A 19,670-nucleotide genomic window follows, 5' to 3' on the forward strand; every position below is an offset into this window, starting at 1 on the left:
GTCAGTTGACTTATCGTAAACCGGAAACCTATCACAACTCTAATTTCATTGGTTGATTCGGAAAAACTATAGTGACATCATGCAAAGTATTTCGTTTTTATTAAAATCTTTTTTTTTTCATACATTTTAAAGAAACTTCGATGTACGATTTAATGCTTTCATTTTTACCTCGGTAAAAAATACATTTTTTCTACCTCAATTTCCCGTAGGATTGATCTCGTTATTCGTTCTATCATAAAATAATTATCTTAATACTAAAGACATATTTAAACAACTAAAAACATTTAAATTTGTTGCAACAGAGAGGGAAAACATTTTTGAGAAGGGAATATGGGAGTCTAGGCATTTACAGGGCTTATAACCTGTCATTGGCTGGTTTGAGTGGCCACTTTACATACTGTGTAACATTCACCATTCAGCCTATGTTTGAATATCCCACATTTCCTAAACTCTTCCATCTGTTGACTTTTGTTAATTAAACGAGCTGAAACCTTTATCATGTGGGTAAGATTCATCCGGCTGAACCAATTCACCTACTAGGCAATGCCTGAAAACAATTTACCATATTTTTTATATTTCTTCTTTTACAGCATTTTTTATCATTTTATAATTTACCCAAATGTTTTAATTTTGGGGGCCATTTTCAACGAGTTGCAAATAAATCACTATTAGAAAATAGAAACCAAGTTGGGTAGAGTGGGGTTTGAACCTCGGACCTCTGGTCCGTGAGTTTGCAACACAGACTAAAGAAATATTAAGCCACGGAACCTCAACCAAAACCCCGGTTTTGCCTCAACCCGATATACATATTATATAGCTACATTGATGAAAGGTGCGATAGGTAACTGATAATTAAATGTAAATGTAGGGTGTTCAAACATTTTTTACGATATTTTTTATAAATATTTTACATAATAAATGGGTGTGTTTATTATTTTATATTTTCCCTTAAACTCGGTTATATGGCAACATCCGAACAATACACAAGTGCGAGTTGCAAGTACAAGTGAGATTTTAATTGTGCAGGGTTGTTTTAGATTTTTTTGCCATTACCATATTTTTTCCTATGAACTGCTACTGTTCGTTAGAATTCTTTCTAAATTTTGTTTCAGTATGATACATTTTTTAAAGTAAATAAAGAACTAGTTGCTTTCTTTACTTAAATTCTCAGTAGTGAATGTTATGGAAGGACGATACATTTCAAATGACAGCACTTCAATCAGTTTCCCGATCTCGGTATTTCGTATTGTTTTATAATGTTCAGTACTAAAGTCTTTGAATACTCTGAATTATTTTTGGTACAGCCTTAAACCATACACGAGTTGTTAATGCAGATATTGCATTGATTATTGTGACCAGCATCGACGCATAAAAAACTTTTTGCAGGACTATCAATGGTGTTTCCTGAAACGAACCACTGATCTATGCTCCGTAGCAGTGACATGAACACGAATACTAAACGTCGCGGAGGAGCTAGCGGTTCAGGGTGTTCTGTATCTGGAATATCTGGCATCGTCAACGTTTCTTCAACAATGTCTGCCGACCTCGCAGCACTTTTCGAGTGCCCAGTTTGTTTCGACTATGTGTTACCCCCTATTTTGCAATGCCAAAGTGGTCACCTGGTGTGTTCCAGTTGCCGTCCGAAACTAACATGCTGCCCCACGTGTCGGGGGCCCTTGGGAAACATCAGGAATCTGGCCATGGAGAAAGTTGCGAGTAATGTGACGTTTCCCTGTAAACATTCCACTACGGGATGTACCATAACCTTAGTGCACACAGAAAAAGGTGAACACGAAGAAATTTGCGAGTTCAGACCGTACTCCTGTCCATGCCCCGGAGCCTCTTGTAAGTGGCAAGGAAGCCTTGACCAAGTGATGCCCCATCTCATGATGTCACATAAGAGCATCACCACGTTACAAGGAGAAGACATTGTGTTTTTGGCAACAGATATTAACCTCCCGGGCGCTGTAGACTGGGTTATGATGCAGTCGTGCTTCAACCACCACTTTATGTTAGTTTTGGAGAAACAAGAAAAGTTTGACGGACATCAACAGTTCTTCGCTATTGTGCAGTTAATAGGATCGAGAAAGCAAGCCGAAAACTTTGCCTATAGATTGGAGCTGAATGGGCACAGACGGAGACTCACGTGGGAAGCCATGCCTCGTTCCATACACGAAGGAGTATCTTCGGCCATAATGAACTCCGACTGTCTGGTGTTCGACACATCCCTGGCCCAACTGTTTGCGGACAATGGTAATTTAGGCATCAATGTAACAATCTCCGTGGTGTGAGCGTGGAACGTGCGCAGTGTTTTGCAGAAAACAATATTGTTATCAAGCCCGTCTAAATGTTATAGTTTTATGAATAGGTTAGAAATTAATCCAAAGTTTCCATCATACGATATATGTTTTTGTAAATATTTATTTAGTTTAATTCAGATTTAAAACATGTTTTTTAAAATTATACTTTTGTTTTTCATAACAATACGATGATCTCTGTACTTCGGAAGCCCAATTAGTAAACGGAATGCGGAATGCGACCGATCCAAGTTATTTAAGAAGACAAATAATCTTTATTCATAAGGCGTGTTTGCCCATAGAGAGAATATTTTTAAATGTCACTAATAAAATTGACATTACAAAACATAGAAATAAAAAATGTTTAATTTATTTAAACCAGGTAACTTCAAAATCCGCATTTCTGAGTTACCCACTAAAAATACATATTAGAATATTCGTCCATGAATACTACAAATATGATGGTTTGAATGCATGACTTCTCTTGCATGATTCACGGAGGAGGATAAAAAAATGTGGTTTTAATGGGTAACTCATAAATATTGATTTTTAAATTACCTAGTCGTAGGTAACCCCCACGAAATATAAAAGAAGAAAATAGTTGACTAGGCCAGTTGCTCTGTTGATTAAGTTTATAGTTTTGTCAAACTTTGAAACTCCATTTTATCTATATTATGAATTTCGGATTTATTCTACATGAACAGGCAGGCGATTCTGAAAACAAATAATGTGATAATACCTGATATTTATGACCATGATAATTACACCCTCAGATGCAAAAAATAGTGATTTATTGATTAAGATGGATATTTAAAATGCCAGTTAACTTTATTGATTAAATATCTTTATCCTCCATAGATTTATACATTTTTAAAAATGCGATTGCAGTGCTAGTGCAAAGTAAAATAAAATAGAAAACTTCTGGTCTTTGTGGTTCCTGTAAGTCATTATCATCATTCCCTTTTCGCACCGAATACACCAATTGCAGCATATCTTGATCATTCTGTTACATGACAGTAAGATGATCAGTCTTACGCTTCAGGTACCAGTCCAGGGACTATGAAATATTCTAGTGTAAAAACACCCTGTTGGGAATCGAACCTGAGACCTCTTGCATAGTAGGCAAACGCCCTGAACATTACACCATAAGGCCGACTTTGTTTCTTGTAAGTAACTAATGCATAATTTTCCAGGACTGCAACTGGAATTTTTTTGATTGATCATCCTATTTTTAATCGTACGATGATAGTCCAAGGAAAAGGATAATAAAAAAAGAAAGGTTTTATTTTCAATTGTACCTTGATTGACCCACTTGATTGATGGAATATTGTTTTAAAATATGTGTGATATGATTTTTTAAAATAATTAGTTGAATATTGCTCGAACACTCTTAACCATCCCAGACAGATTCTACAGATTTTGGAATGCTTATGGGAAAGAGCAATCGGATGAGTTTTGTCAGAGGATATCATGCAGAATCAAAAGTGGAATTGTCTCTATTAATTTTAGGCAATGTTAAATTGAGGTAAAACATTCATGCAAATGTTCATGTTACACTACCATGCGTGAGATATCTCGCTTGTGGCGCCTGACGGGTAAAACACCAGTTTGAACTATTTTTCTTGTTTTTAAAAGTAATAAAATGCCCCTTAAAAAAAAATACTGGCAGTGCATTTCTTTGTACATATTATATTGCAATATAATAAAAAAACAAGTCTAACATTGTGTTATAAACAAACAATATGTGCAATGACAGCCCGCGCATCAGATTGCCAAATCCGCCATTACTTCTGTTTAGGTACACTTGCACTAATATTGTTTGTAACTAAATTATAGAAATTCTTATCTATGAGCTAACAAGCGAGTGAATATTGTCTTATCCCTCTAATACACTACTTACCGCTACGAAGTGTAGTCTATCTCGCTCAAGTCACCGCATTTGGTATTTCTCATACAAACTTCTCGTGCAAATGAAATATGCACGGTGACGATTAGCGCATGTGTGAGCTGACAAGATAAGGTCATCCGCTAGAGACAATCTCGCTAGATCTTTTGGAACTCATATTGAATAAAAAAAAAAAAATTTAACTGCAACAACAATACACAGCAAGCGGTGCATTTTACCTTACGAAAAATACATAGTGTAGAAATAAACACTTCAAATAGTATACAGCAGATAAATGAAAAAAAGTATAAAAATGTTTATAAATATAATAACACAGAGGTTTCATATTGTGTGCGAGTGTAATGTTGCAGTAAATCCTCATTTCTTTGTATTTCTTATTTTTATTCAACTGATACAATGCTTATGACAGATCATAAGCCCTGTAAATGCCTAGACTTCCATATTACCTTCACAATTTTTTTTTCCCTCTCTGTTGCATCAGATTTAGATCCAAATAACTCCCTAGGGAGGAAATCCAGCCTGTCTACAAATGATTGTACATACTCAAAAATTGTTTATTCATATTTTACTCGGCAGCACACTTAAGCTAGGGTTTCCTAGGACAGTGGTGCCCGTATCTTAACGGCCGTAGTGAACGGTGATGCGGTGGGCAGCCGTCGTAACGGTGACTAGAGAGTTGTTTCCTAGGAAAACGGTGTTGATAACACCGTTAAAAAATAAAACAGTGGTCTCAGTCACCTCTACGACGGCTGTCCACCGCATCACTGTTCACTACGGCCGTAAAGATACGGGCACCGCTGTCCTAGGAAACATTAGCTTTATGCACATACTAAGAAACCGCCTTTGGTCCAATTCCTGTGCAAACATGAAATAAAATACAAACATAAATTAAACAAATGGAATACTATGAAATTTATAAATTAGAATCACAAAGTGGAAAGCTTGTTTAGCACAAAAACAAGTTGATTGCGCTTAACAATGTTTTGAGTATGTCCAAATGCTTGCAGACAGGCTGGATTTCCTCCCTAGGGAGTTATTCAGATCTAAATTTTTTGCAACAGAGGGAAAACATTTTTAAGGAGGGAATATGGAAGTCTAGGCATTTACAGGGCTTATGACCTGTCATTGGCTGGTTTAAGTGGCCATTTTACACACTGTGTCACATTCACCATTCTGACTATGTTAAAACATCCACATTTCCGCAACTCTTCCATCGGTTGACTTTTGTGAAGTAAAAAAGCTGAAACCTTTATCATGCAGGTGAGGATTAATCCGGCTGAACCAATTCACCTACTAGGCAACACCTGAAAAGTATTTTCCAATTTTTATACTTCTTTTACCAGTCAGTTGATTCAACAATGTTTCGAGTATGTCCAAATGTTTGCAGACAGGCTGTATTTTCTCCCTAGGGAGTTATTCAGATAGATATTTTTTTGCAACAGAGGGAAAACATTTGAAGTACTACTTTAGTTCCTTCATCATCACTTTAGACATCCAATGCACATTGTAGTACAATTTCTGATGATGGGATTTGGAATTGTTAGTCTAGTTTGACTTACACTTGAAACAAGTAACTTTTTGATGTACAGTGCCGGATCCATCTCTGAGAAACTTGCACTAATTTGAATTCTCATCACATCCTCTAAAGATATTCAACACAATGTTGTGGATGCGAATGCAGATGTCTGAAATGATTCCGAAGCTCTGCGATCGCAAATGTCTTCATCATCTCTGATTAGAAAAACCTAATCAAATCATCAGTAGAATACTACTGCGTATGTAATTAAAATTTCATGTCTCTTCCGAGAAATAAGTAACCTGATAGTTCTACAAGATGAATATTGCCTCATCAGTTACTCTAACAGGTGTAGGGCTATTATAGGGGTATATTGGAATAATACATTAAATCTCACCGCTGAATATATTACTATAGATCCATGAAATGAATAAAAATTGTTTAATATAAATGAATACGGAGTTTACATTGAGCGAATAAATATTAAAAATAGCTATCATCGGGATATGCGCTGGTGGCACGGCAATTTAAACTGTTCTATGTATATGTATATATGTAAAATGTCTAAAGAACTATTTTCTCAAGGTACACATTTATATTTTACAAAACATGTAAATACTTAATTACACCTAAAATAAGAGAAGAAATATAAATTTGGTAGGCAGAGTAAAATTGAGTAGTCTTCCAATGACCTTAGATGCGCATTAAGTCTAATTTTGTTAAATTGACATGCATTACATATTCTGTGAATTTGACATCATGTGGTAACATGTAATTTTAAACACACTACCAAATCAGCAAAATCCAGAACATTGCCAAATTGAGATGCGCAGAAAAATTACCCAAACGGAAGACGCAACACAACTTAACTCAGTTTTTCAGTTATTTTGAAATAAATTGGTGAGCATATATCCTAGTATCTCATGTCTATTTTCAATGAAACATCTGCATTCAAATCTGTATCCTTTATCATTATTTTTGTCCTACAATTATTATTCTTTCTTCCACTATTTATTTCTTTATTTACATATTTTATTTTATTACACTTTTCTTTGGGTTGTTTAACATGAAATTGATTCGCTAATTATAGTATGTATATTTTTATTAATAAAAGAGATTTTGTGTCACATAATGTAATAAATTATTTCCTTAAGGTTAGTTTCAACCTACATATTTTTTCTTAGTTACCATTGCCTAAAATTTTAAGTAAGATTTATAATTAAATGGTAAAATAAAAAAAAAAGCATTTCAATTACAGATTTACAATAAATTTAGAAGTAAAATCATAATTCAAAGTATGATATCAATGAACTTGGATATTTATTTTCTATTGACTTTGTTGAAATGTGCTGAGTGGTTTTATTGGTGAAGGTAATAAGCAGTCTGTTGTTGGCGAATCATTTGTGTCTAATATGGAAGCTGCTTCATCCTGTAACTGCAGAGGTAATTGTGACTTTCTGGTGGACTGATCAGAAGATTTAGCAGGAACAGTTGGTATAGCTTGCCATGGATCAATTGTTTGCGGTTTCACTATTCCATCAGGACTAAAAGGGTCTTTTGGTCTAAAGTGTTCAGTGGGAGCTGGTGCATCCTCTGCAGCACTATTATCAGCACTTAGATCAGAAAGATCAATATCGTAGTTGACATTTGTTAAGCCATGAATAAATTGTTCAGAACCATATTCATCGGGAGTTGCTAGTTCATCCAAAGATTGGGTATCGAATGATCCAAAGTCAAAGAGTGGAGATGGAGACAAAAAATCACCAGAACCGATTGTTTTCAATGTCGTGATTGGTGGATTATCTAAAGCCAAATTGTGGAGAGAATCTGAAGGCAGCGAATTCATTAAATCTGTAGTGTAATGACTGGAGGTCATGATTTCACTGGTTGTTGCGATGGGAATGCTTTCTATGAGTGCAGCTGTATTGTCATCTGTACAAGAATCAAAAACATCCTCTATATTTCTTACTGGACTACTGCGTATCTGCAAATTGCAAAGTTCCATTTTCTTTACTTCTTCGAGTGGCTCAATAATTTTTTCTGGTCCAGGTTCAATTAATATTGTTTTTTTGGATAGATCTAAGGGGGTGCGTGCCAATACGTCGGATATTTTCTTTAAAATTTCTTCCTGAAAGGTGAAGTTAGTTATTTATTTTTTAATTAATAAAGACAAATATTGATTTAAGTAACTGGAGGTGGAAAACATTTAGAAACCATCATCATTCTCTTTCCACACCTTATCACACTGAAGTACCTAAGTACATCAATCGCAATGTGTCTTGATATTTTTTTGTTAGACGAAAGTAAGATGATCAGTCTTACGCCTTAGGTGCCAGTAAAGGGACTATGAAATATTCTAGTGTAAAAACACCTTTTAAAATAAATATTTCATGTCAACCATGTCGGATATAGAACCTGAGACCTCTTGCGTGTAAGGCAAACACGCTGACCACTACAATATGAGGCCGACACATTTAGAAAATTGAGATTTATAACTTTAAAATGTTTCTACTTGGTCTGCTAGATTGTTTTACTTTGGAGAAATATTTAATTAAGTAACTAAAGATGTCACGCATTTAGAAAATTGAGATGCATACCTTAAATGTTTCTACTTGGTCTGCCAGGTTTTTGGCCTCATTTTCTATAAAGGTTGTTTTTTTATCGAGCTCTTGCAGGTGTTTAATTTGGTCTTGAAGGTCGTGAAGTCCCTCACAAAGAGAAAGTGCAGCAACCTACAAGGATTTATAGAAAAAATATGTTATTTGCAAATGTAAATTTTTGTGCAATAATTGCTTGATAAATACAAAATATGCAAAATCATTCAAACCCTTAAATTATTGTGCTAGTTATATATGTAGTAGATATTATGACAAAAAAAATAGCTATTTTAAAACGAATAATAAAGAATAATCTAGTTTTTTAATAAAGGTGCTATAAAATTATTTTAGTTAAAGCAATAAATTTTAAAAACCACTCACCCAAGATCCGCCTCCAACAATAGCTGGTAAGCTCATAAAGCCATCAAAATCCTCTTTAGTCATATTTAAAGATTCTGCTGTCAAATTTTCTATGAAAGACACTGCACAACACTGAAAATAAAACAACAGTTCTAGGTAACTATTTGTTACTTTTGTTAAAAATTTGATTTAAACTTCTTTATTAGTGTTTTTTTTTCTTTTTTCGTTTCTTTTCTTAATTAATTTATAAGTAAAAAATATTTCTCTTTATCATTTTTTTTACATCATTATATACTTTTATACATAAACATATACTATTTACCTAAATATTAGTTTTCAATAATAATACATATAAAAATATTATATGAATTTTTAATGTTATTCAAAATTTACTTCTTAGTTATTTTTTTAACTGGTTCAAAGTATCTCTAATACCAAATTATCTTTTTTTATCGATAATTCTATAACTGGTAATATTTTATTCTTTTATATAGTTTATATTTCTTAGACTTTCTAAATTAATAATATTGTTTTAAATGCTATGTATTACTTATAACTATGTTTACATGTATGTATATTTAATTGTATTTGTAACTAATATGTAAAAGGCACTAAGTGCCGTTTATTTCAATAAAATAAAAATAAAAAAATAAAACATTAAATACAGATTCCTTATTAATTCAATTTTTTTTTACTGTCAAAAAAGGATTGGTTTAATAAAGGATTCAAACTTTACGCAAATTATTTCAATAATATAAAAATACATACCAAATTGGTGAAATAATATCCTCCTTCTCCCGTCATAAGTCTGGCAGCGTTGCAGAAGCGAGTTACAAAGTTAATGTTGCTAGTGAGTCGGGGAGGGTTTGCCTTGAGGACCGTGAAGATCAGAGCTGGAAGTAGTTCATCAGCTGATGCAGGACCACCACTTGCGGCTCCTATCAATTTTACCACTCCGCGGCAACATTCTACCACTCGGAATAATTTTCCGCCCGGTGATAAGATGCTATCCATCGCTATCAACTCTGAAATAAAATATTAACAATTGTATATACAGATGAGTCACAGTATTAAATATATTTTTTTTGATAGGAATCTATGAAATAAGAGAATGAGTGACATATATTTGGTCCACTGTGTCAGTAATTGTATAAATAAATAAGTCACAAAATTTGGCCAGACTCAGACATTTATTGTGATATACCTAGGTATGTAATTGTAAAATAAAACTGTTTATTTTACGATTTGCATAAACTTAAATAAAAAAACTAAGATGGTATCATCGTACATTTTTGGGATCAACTCTTATGTAGCAAGGATTTCACAACAATCTGCATTAAATGATGATGAATGAACAAAAATAAAAAATAAGTGGTTAAAAACAAAGTTGTTTTATATTTATTTTATTATACACAGTTATCAAATATGACCTGGAATTTGTAATTCAAAAGAACCGCATTCAAGATATTGAATTTTTCTTTTAAGGTTCATAGGACTCTCATAGACATACGTGTAAATTTTTAGCAAAGTCTGTTATGCAGTTTGTTTGTGGCAGCTGTGTAAACAAGTCAATCTTTGGTGTGTTCTGCGAACTTTCTATGGACGATACTGCTTTTCAGTGCATAATTATAGGTGATGAGATGTGGGTGTGTGAATATGACTTGGAAACAAGTTGACAATCTTCGGAGTGGCGCTTGCCAACTAAGCCAAAACCCAAAAAACCATGCCAATGTCACTAAAAAAATCAAGGTGATGTTGACTGTTTTCATCGAGTAGTGCACTCAGAGTTGCTTTCAACAGGCCAGACGGTCAATAAAGAATATTATTAAGATATATTGAAGCATTTGAGGGAGAATATTTATCAACAAAGGCCAGATTTATGGAAAGATAACTTTTCGTTTGGCAAAAAAACAACATAAAAGTCATTCCCCGTGTATTGTTTCCCCCTGATTTGGCTCCTTGAGTCTTTTTCCTGTTCCTTAAACTCAAATAAATACTTTGCGGAAAACATTTAGACTTGAATGAGGTGATAAAAGAAAATTCACAGAGGGAGCTAAAAACAATTCCAAAATTGGCCTACGAGAAGTGCTATGAAGATTGGAAAAAAACATTGGCATGCATATGTGCATTACCTCTAATGGTGACTACTTTGAAGGGGATAAAGTAAACGCTCATGTATAATTGAGGTAAAGTCGGCCTCGTGGTGTAATGGTCAGCGCCTACCAAGCAAGAGGTCTCGGGTTCGATTCCCGACATGGTTGATATGAAATATTTATTTAAAAGAGTGTTTTCACACTAGAATATTTCATAGTCCGTGGACTGGTACCTGAAGCGTAAGACTGATCATCTTATCTTCATGTAACAAAAAAAAACAAGATACGCTGCGATCGGTGTACCAATGCAGTGCCCTATGCACCATTAGGTGCGGAAAGGGAATGATGAATTAAGCTCAAGTTTTTATATTTACGATAGATATTTGTTTTTTAACTTTTGGAAGTTTGTAACTCGGGAGTTAAGGATCGCAAGGGGGGGAATATATATCGTAAGTTTAGCTTAGTTTCAGTGGTGCCATATCAAAATTGCGGGGTTTAGAATCACAAGGATTTCAACTACAAAAATATGGTTTTGTGATAATCCAAAAACAAATTTGATCCTATGAAACTCGGAAAATATGATTATGGCATTACTAAAACTGAGCTTAACTCACAATTAGAATTTTTATAGTTACATTAAACAGAACATTAAAATAAAAAAACTGACTAAAGGTTTGTGCAAGTAGGGGTAGGTCCAGGGGCATAAGACATATATTTTTACTATTTTGTAAATGATTATTTTTAAAAATGAGAATATACATTTACATATTATAATATTGACCTGATATTGCAGCATATAGTAGGTCTCTAACTTGAGAATTCCTTTGGTCGATGCGTGAATCTAGGTGATGTGGTGAAACCCAACACAACTGGCGAATTCTATTTTGTAATTGTGCATCTTTCTTTTCATCATCACAACTCGCCGGAGAGAATAACACACTGTTGAAAATACAAAATCGTATTTAGAAAAAATTAAAGATACATAGTATACATAAATATTTATTTTGACTATAAATGGAGACTTACCTATGTAGGTATGTCATGGAATGTTTTTCAACAAAATCTAACAAAAGTTCTCTTGTTTCAGCGTCTACTTCAGTGTAGTGATGTTGAGTAGTTTCCATATGTTTTGCAAAAACCTAAAAATACACATAAATTTGAGTAGCGAAATTGAAAAAAATAAATGCGAGAATGAGTCAAAGCCATTATCGAAATAATTACCTAGAACAATAATCATGATTATAATCAATTAATTAAACATGTAAATCTTAGATTATCATGAAATCATTCGCTATCTATTTGATAGTGAATATGTAATACATTATTTAAATTTAATACTTATTTTTTGCTAAAAGGAATTTGAATATTGGAATGAAACACAAAAACGTTGATGCTCTGATATAGAGATTGTCAAGTCATTTATTTTATGTTTAAATGTATATGCCAAGGAGGCTTAGAAAAAACATGACGAATTAAGGTAGGGGAAAAATAAAGAAAATATTTATAAAAGAAATACAGATGATATGAAATAAAAATAATATGAATAGTTTGAAAAAATTACTTTTTTTTTTCAGTCGATACATCAACAAAAAATTAGGCCCTTTTATTTTAAAGTCTTATACGATTATGCTTTGATGAGCATAACATACTTTAAATCTTTACTTACTTCAATAAATTGGTAAGAAGAAGAGAAACTTGTGAGCATAAAATATAAAATTACCTGGTAAAAGTTTTGAGTCATGTCCGACAACTCATCTACTGTTTTGTGTTGGTACTGCTTGGCTATGCTAATAAAAAAAGTTTGGATGTATTTGCGAGTGTCGCGTTCAATTGTGGTATCTAATGTTGGAAAACATTTGTAAAAATCAATTTTTTGCTTTTCATATTCACTTGATGGAATCATTAGCTCCAAAGGACCTCTATCTTTATTTTCTCTTTCACCAGGGCCAACATCTGTAAATCATAAGTTATCAATAAGTCACAAATGATGGCAAGATAAATATCTGAAACATGAATGATAAAAATGAAATATTGTATCAAACTCAGATGGTAGTCATAATAATCTAATGTAGAAGTTATAAAAAAGAAACTGAGTGAAATGAGCTTTCAATTTGGTTTTAAATCATCAAATTGTAATTATGACAATTTATCAAAATATTTAAATTGATCAGATATTTCATTAATTTGGGAAATAATTTTTTTGGAGAGGAACAGCATTAAAATAACAAAATACTAAACTTATATATCGTCGCCGTTCATGCAAAGTCACTACCCCAAAAAATACCATTTTGAAAAATCGCAATTTGAATGTTTGGAGACCAATGAAAAATCAGATGTTTGTGTTTTGGAGGTTTTATGTATACAACAGAAGTCATTCATGTCTTTTTAATTTATTAAATTCTATTAGTAACTTTTTCCTTCTGATCTGATTTTAAAATGTCTGGAGGGTTTTTGATGAAGCAAGGTGGATAAAATTTGATTCAGTGACTGTACTGACTAAAAAGCTGTAATAAATGTAACTCAATTGTATGTAATATATAAATTAATAAAAGTAAAAAAAAAACTCATCTACATTAATAATATTTATTATGACTTTATTGTTGACATTATATCGTATTTATTGCATTTTGTGGTTACCTGCCGTATTGTATGGGACTCGTCGCACATTATTCATTCAGTGCGTATCAGTTAAATTTTAAAATAGAATGCTTTTTTTTCAGAATACGTTTCTGAAATTTAATATACTTTTGAAAAATTACAATTTATAACATTTCTTGATTTAAATTTTAACAAAAAGGTTTCAAACTTTTTACCAAGCTCTTTCTTGTACCATTTTCAATATACTTACAAGTTTTACACAATTATTTTTTTATACTTACGCACCCACACACACGCACCCTCCCCCTCATTTATTCCCACAGGCACATGTACCCTCTCCCTTATTCATTCACGCATACACACATTCACATACACATGAATACAAACGTCACACACATACAATTACGTAAACTCTTTTCTTATATATTATGTGTCATTAGATTTACAGTGGATTTTTTAAATTGGCTCTAGTATTGTTAATATTTTTCTACTTATTTTGTTTATGTAATAGCTGTAAAAATCTTAAATAAAATAAAATAAAATAATAATGCAAGGATTTAATTTTATTTTTTTATTTTCTAAAGCATGATATATTGGCATCCTCACAAAATAAATACACCTATGGACAAAAAAAAATTCGCACTTACCCCGCTATCCGTAATTCCCAGTTTACCTGACTCTATTTCTTAGAAACGATTTTATTATTTAACAATTGCTTTTGTTTATTGTTAAGGAATATATTGGCTACACATTTAAAGTAATTACATTTTTAAAAGCTTCATCAGTCTTTTAAAAACTACGTCTGAAGAAAAATCGCTACGAAAATATGGAGAGTTCGGGTCAAATGTCTATCGCGGTAAAATCGAAAATTATTACTCTTTCACAGGAAAATATGTCGAATCGTGAAATTTCTCGTAGAATCGGTTTCTCGGAGTGTTCTGTGAGAAAGTTTAAAAAAAAAATTGTGAAGCCGGCTCTCTGGAGCGAAAAAAGGGAAGTGGTCGGCAGTGAAAGACAACTCCTAGAGAAGATCGGCTGGTTGCCAAGCTTATCAACCAAAATCGTTTTCTAACTGCTGCAGAAATACACGGAGAGATCCAGTCTACTTGCCAAACCACGTTCTCAGTGAGGACAGTTTACAGGAGATTATTGGAGCAGGGGTTCCAAGCAAGAAGTCCCGCAAAAAAACCCCTTTTAAGGGAGAAAATGAAGAAGGCTTGTCTAGATTGGGCCAAAATGCACCAAAATTGGACAATAGACAATTGGCAACAAGTCATTTTTTCGGATGAATCTAAATTTAATGTGTTTGGTCCAGATGGCAAGACGATAGTCCGGCGAAAACCTGGCGAAAGATTTCACCCTAAATGTATTACCCGAACAGTAAAGCATTCACCCTATGTCATGATATGGGGGTGCATGACAGCTCATGTTTTGGGTCCACTACAGATAGTCCAAGGCACTATGAATGCCATTCAATACAAAACTATTATTTTGTATATATTTCGTTTTCAAAAAAGACTTGATTTACTTGTATTTAATTTTTTTAAAACTTTTATTTTATTGATATTTTTAAGATTTTTTTAAAAATATTTTATGTAAACATTTATTATATTGTGTTACAAAAATGTTTAAAGAGAGAAATCCCTTCAAAAAAACTGCTTTTGCAGTTTGGCGGGAATTTAAAAAAAATTGTTTAGAATTTAAAAAAGAAAAATAAATTTAAAAAAATATAAATTAAAAAAAAAAAAAAAAATTTTGTAAAATCATTTGTTTCCTACAGTTGAAGACATTACAGAATTTAATTCAAATCATATATTCCAAGATGATTCTGCGCCTTGCCATCGAGCTCGATCTGTGAGTATATAACTTTATTTTATAAATTTAAATTGTTGTAACTTGGTTTGTAAAATCATATCTTTCTTACAGGTAACTGAATTCAAAGAGTCTTTTGGAGTTACATCACTGAGTTGGCCTGGAAACAGTCCGGACCTTAACCCGATAGAAAATTTATGGGCAATAATGAAACAAAAAATTGCAAAGAAACGGGCCAAAAATACCCAGGAATTGATTAAAATCATTAACCATGTTTGGGAACATGAAATATCATTAGATATTATAAATAATGTATATTTGTTGATGTCAAATAGAATTTCTTTAGTGATTAAGAGCAAAGGCGATATTACAAAATATTAAAATACTATCGAACCCGAAAAATTACTTTTATTTTTATATTCTTTTGTTTAAAATGTCGGTCTGTTTACCCTTCACACAAATCTATTAACCAAATGTAATTATTTGCTATTGCCAATAAAGACACAGTGCCATAAATCAATTATGTGGGTACAAGGACAATGGTAACGGAGCTGCTACCTGGAAAAAACCCTATTTATAAATATATATTAAGCTTTTATTTTTTTATATTTTACTTGGGAACATTACTTAGTCATCAAATCTACAAAAATATATATTTAAAAAAATCCAAGCAATTGAGAATATTTATTATTTTAAATTAAGAATTTTATTACAAGTGCGAACTTTTTTTTGTCCATGGGTGTACACGTATATACAATAAAATTGATAGATCTACATAAAATGTTATATTTATTTTTTCTTTTACAATTGACGTGTTACCTTTTTTACATGAATGATAATGTGTCCCTAGGGTGTCATGTATATATCAGTAATAAAAGCATCCCACACAAAACCTTCAACTGAAGTCAAATAAAATACCAGAAATACAAATCTTAAATGCATACCTTTGGCGTTCGATGCTTTCCTGAAAACATTGAGCTTCAACAATTTAGTTTTTTTGAGGCTGTCAGACTGTCGTAACTTTTTTTCCTCAAATTTGGTGAATCCGGCAACTTGTGTTGGTTTTGGTTGTCTTTCGAGGACTTGATGTTCTCGCTGCACACTGGTTGTACTACCGCTAGCTTTCTCCGCTGTAAAAAAAAGTTACCCACATTAATGTATACCAAGTTGAACATGGCAATTAATTTACCAACTTTTAGTAAAATTGTGTTAAAAAAATGAAACATTGATTAATGTATTATAAATTTGAATGATTGTAAACAACAAAACTAAATTTTTTGTTTGATGCATGTGTTAGAGATTTAAAAAATCCAACTTAAGATTGATAATACCACTGTAAAAAACTTTTACATTACGAAAATTAATATTATATAAAATGTATTACACATTGCCCGTTGAGGTATATAACTAGAGTAAACATAAGCATTCGAAATATGTTCCCTCAACCTGCGGCCAATTGGTCTATGTTCGATAGAACAGACTTTAGTCTGTGGCCAGCGTTCGCCAGCTACTTTTCTCCTCGAAATTACTAAAATGCCTGGATGCTAAGATACTGCACAAATCGATCTGGAAAAGCGATGGTATAACCTTTCCCGGTCAAGTAATGTTCTTATACCAATCAATATTTGTTTAAAGTAGCTATTTTTATGTCAAATAATGTCTTATTAATATGTTACAATTCGCGAATTATCTCCTGTCTTCGTCCTGCTCGGTTAGTCGGGCGTAAAGCAAAACGAAAAACAAAGGTGACGCGTATGCGGAAGGGAGCGACATACTGAATAGAACTTACAGTAGACCGATGTAAACAGTCCGTATTTTTTACTGTACTACTTGTTTTGTTTGTCAAAGTCGACGAGACGATATTTGCTATTTCCGCTCGTCAATCGCTGTTCTTTGAGGGCGACTTTTTAGCTTGGATTTGTATGGAGTGTTATCTCTACATATTATAGCTCAATGACATTGCCATACAAAATTTTCTTCTGAACAAGAAAACATTATTTTTGAATCCTCATAAACCTAATGTTACATGTTTCATTTCAACATTCTTATTAGATGTGTCAATTTTTTCAATTAAATATTTAATTAAATATATATTTTTTAATACAAGTAAATATTTGCATACTCAGTCATAAGCCCACAATCAGTCATTAATATTCTAACGTTGAAATGTCAGAGATATCCAATTAACAAATAGAGCATAAATTGTCTTCCTTCATGCTATTATTAATTATTTTTTTGATATAACCATCTTCTTGTTCGATCCATTTTGATTCATGCAATTGTTCATAAATATAAATTTCTAATGTATATTTTGCACAGTATTTTAATTTCCTTTTTTGATTTGTTCATTGTTTGAATTTACACACGTATGTTCTTTATGTTATAATTTTCAATATTTATAATGTACCAAATATCTTTACCTGATGTGTAAATGCCTGTTGGGCGTAAATAAATGAAATAAAAATAAATAATATGTTATTGTTTACTTTTTCAGCGGAAAAAGTGAAAAATATTATGTGATGTTAACCCTTGTAAGGCTATGAAGTCACCTAGAATACAAGACTCTCCACAAGTACTTACACTCAAAACTCAGAAAATTAGTATTATGAGTTTTGGTGACGCCTATAATATTAAATAGTGTAAACTTCTTGAAAACCACACCAGCTGACGACTTCTAACTAAGTAGATTTAAGTTTCAATATGTCATTTATTTTAGTTTTTTATTTTATTCATTTACATATTTTCTCATTACGCAGCTTAATATATTATGAAGTTGTCATATCATTTTGTTTTTTATTTTTAAATCCCTCCAGAGGGATTAATTCAAGAGTTAATTAGCTTATAGTGATAGATCTGCGAGCTTCTAAATATTAAGATACATATTTTTAGTATAGAAGTCCTTACCTGCCCTTCTCTGGATATGAACTAGTTCACGGTGGCACTTGGAACAATACCCCTGCCATTGTGCATTCCCGTAGAATCCACAGCCACGCTTGCACTTCAGGTCACTGTGATGTATCCTCAATGATGGCGTCTTAGTAGCGTACATTATGTACTTGTAAGACCTCTGCAGATTTGTACCAAACATTTTGAATTTTAAAAAACACACCGAGTTAAATAAAACTCCCGGAAAAAATGTTCTCAATCCCTACAAACGCTCCTTCGATTGCGGCAGTTAATTATTTCAACCCATTTGAAACAAAGGTCACAATAAAATTACTAAATTGATCAAGGATTTAGTTACATGAATATATAATTTAATAAAAATAGTTTAAGTCACAGAACTTTGAGCCCCAAACACTTGATTCATCCCATTTTAATTTGTGAGTAGTAAACTCACAGTAATATACTGAATTTCTGCCACAAGTTTTGATCATTTCAAGTAAGCGACTATAACGAAAGAACATGCGACATCGCTTTTATATGTTTATCTTATCTTTTCAAGTGTAAAAACTAGATAATGAATTTTGTAAGAATCGATTGTGAGACATAATACTTATATCGGAGGCAAAAAACTATTGTTTAAACTATGGATAAGAGGATACCTATATAAATAAGTATAATATAAGCCACATTTGCACGGAAATATAATATCAATATCTTAGGGCTTATTCATGGGGAAATTTTTTCTGTTTTAATTATTATTTATACTGGCTATGGCTGTCTTAAAGCCAAACAGGTGTATAACAGAAGGCGTTTTCCAGTTTTCAAATACATACTTAAGGTAAATGATAAAACATGTTTCTTTGTTGAAATTTATAGAAATACACTGAAAATATACTTACATTATTTCAATGATTAAACTTTTTTACGTTTTATTATTTCAAGCAAACAATATGCCTGAACCCACGAGGTATATTATTTTTATAATTAAATTAATTTGAATTTGAGGCAGTAGAAAATACTGTTTTATTTTTGAAAAATAAAATCAAAATCATTATGAGTGCAAATAAATATCATTAAAATAAATATGAAACGACTAATTCAAAAAGTAGATACGGATTAAATTTAGGCAATGAATTTTTTATTCATTTTTAAAACCTCATAAGACAAATGCATTATTTTTATTGATTGTAAAAACCATTTGAAATAATAAGAACTGTATTTTCTGATGAAGAAAAATAAAGCTAGATCATACTTGCAACTAAAGATGTTTTAATATTATGCCAAATAAAATGTTATGCATGATTTTATGACCTACTAAAATAAGAAATAGTAACTAATTTTAACATCCGGTTTGGAAAGTATTGTTTTTCTACTAATGGGTAAAACATTAGTCAATTAAAACATTAAAAAGCAATAAATAACTAACGTATTGTATATAAATCTTACCTGTTTAATCTAAATTTGCATGAAATCTAAATTTTTACTTGACACTGACATTTCAGTGATTTCAGACAGCAGAACAAACGTCAGGCGAAACCATAGATGTTTTTTATTCTAGTTTAAGCTATGGCACCAACGCAGCGCAGCGTTCATTTTTCGTATGAC

General features: G+C 32.2%; 2 protein-coding genes across 4 annotated transcripts; one reads left to right on the plus strand and one right to left on the minus strand.

Moving 5' to 3' along the window:
- Positions 1–978: 978 nt before the first annotated feature.
- On the plus strand, positions 979–2,658 carry LOC148283570 (E3 ubiquitin-protein ligase SIAH1A-like). The gene has a single exon (XM_088243647.1). It carries the CDS (start codon positions 1,425–1,427, stop codon positions 2,289–2,291), a length of 867 nt encoding a protein of 288 aa, XP_088099773.1. The 5' UTR covers positions 979–1,424; the 3' UTR covers positions 2,292–2,658.
- A 4,178-nt stretch (positions 2,659–6,836) lies between these two features.
- On the minus strand, positions 6,837–19,597 carry Rabex-5 (Rabaptin-5-associated exchange factor for Rab5). 3 transcript variants are annotated; one of them, XR_015825563.1, is made up of 10 exons: positions 19,512–19,597; positions 18,084–18,246; positions 16,124–16,309; positions 12,490–12,722; positions 11,796–11,908; positions 11,551–11,708; positions 9,333–9,701; positions 8,698–8,828; positions 8,317–8,451; positions 6,837–7,847 (listed from the first exon to the last, which is right to left on the minus strand). XR_015825563.1 is itself a non-coding variant. In XM_088243642.1 (10 exons), exons 2-10 carry the CDS (start codon positions 18,226–18,228, stop codon positions 7,047–7,049), a joined length of 2,139 nt encoding a protein of 712 aa, XP_088099768.1. In that variant the 5' UTR covers positions 18,229–18,246; positions 19,512–19,597; the 3' UTR covers positions 6,837–7,046. The 3 variants fall into 3 exon arrangements, 2 of the variants coding, with proteins under 2 accessions (XP_088099768.1, XP_088099767.1); XM_088243642.1 differs by having other exon boundaries at positions 8,698–8,808; positions 9,445–9,701; XM_088243641.1 differs by lacking the exon at positions 19,512–19,597 and having other exon boundaries at positions 8,698–8,808; positions 9,445–9,701; positions 18,084–18,407.
- Positions 19,598–19,670: the final 73 nt, after the last annotated feature.

The sequence above is a fragment of the Micrasema longulum genome, unplaced genomic scaffold (genome assembly GCF_059751315.1).
Source record: "Micrasema longulum isolate JH-2025_06_02 unplaced genomic scaffold, ASM5975131v1 h1tg000222l, whole genome shotgun sequence".
Taxonomy (NCBI): Eukaryota; Metazoa; Arthropoda; class Insecta; order Trichoptera; family Brachycentridae; genus Micrasema; species Micrasema longulum.

Coding starts and splice junctions, on each gene's coding strand:
- Rabex-5 (XM_088243641.1), bottom strand. CDS start 18,267: ATGTTTGGTACAAATCTGCAGAGGTCTTACAAGTACATAATGTACGCT. Junction 16,310..18,083: donor TCATATCCAGAGAAGGGCAG/GTAAGGACTTCT, acceptor TTTTTTTTACAG/CGGAGAAAGCTAGCGGTAGT. Junction 9,702..11,550: donor ACTATATGCTGCAATATCAG/GTCAATATTATA, acceptor ATTTTATTTCAG/AGTTGATAGCGATGGATAGC.
- LOC148283570 (XM_088243647.1), top strand. CDS start 1,425: ATGCTCCGTAGCAGTGACATGAACACGAATACTAAACGTCGCGGAGGA.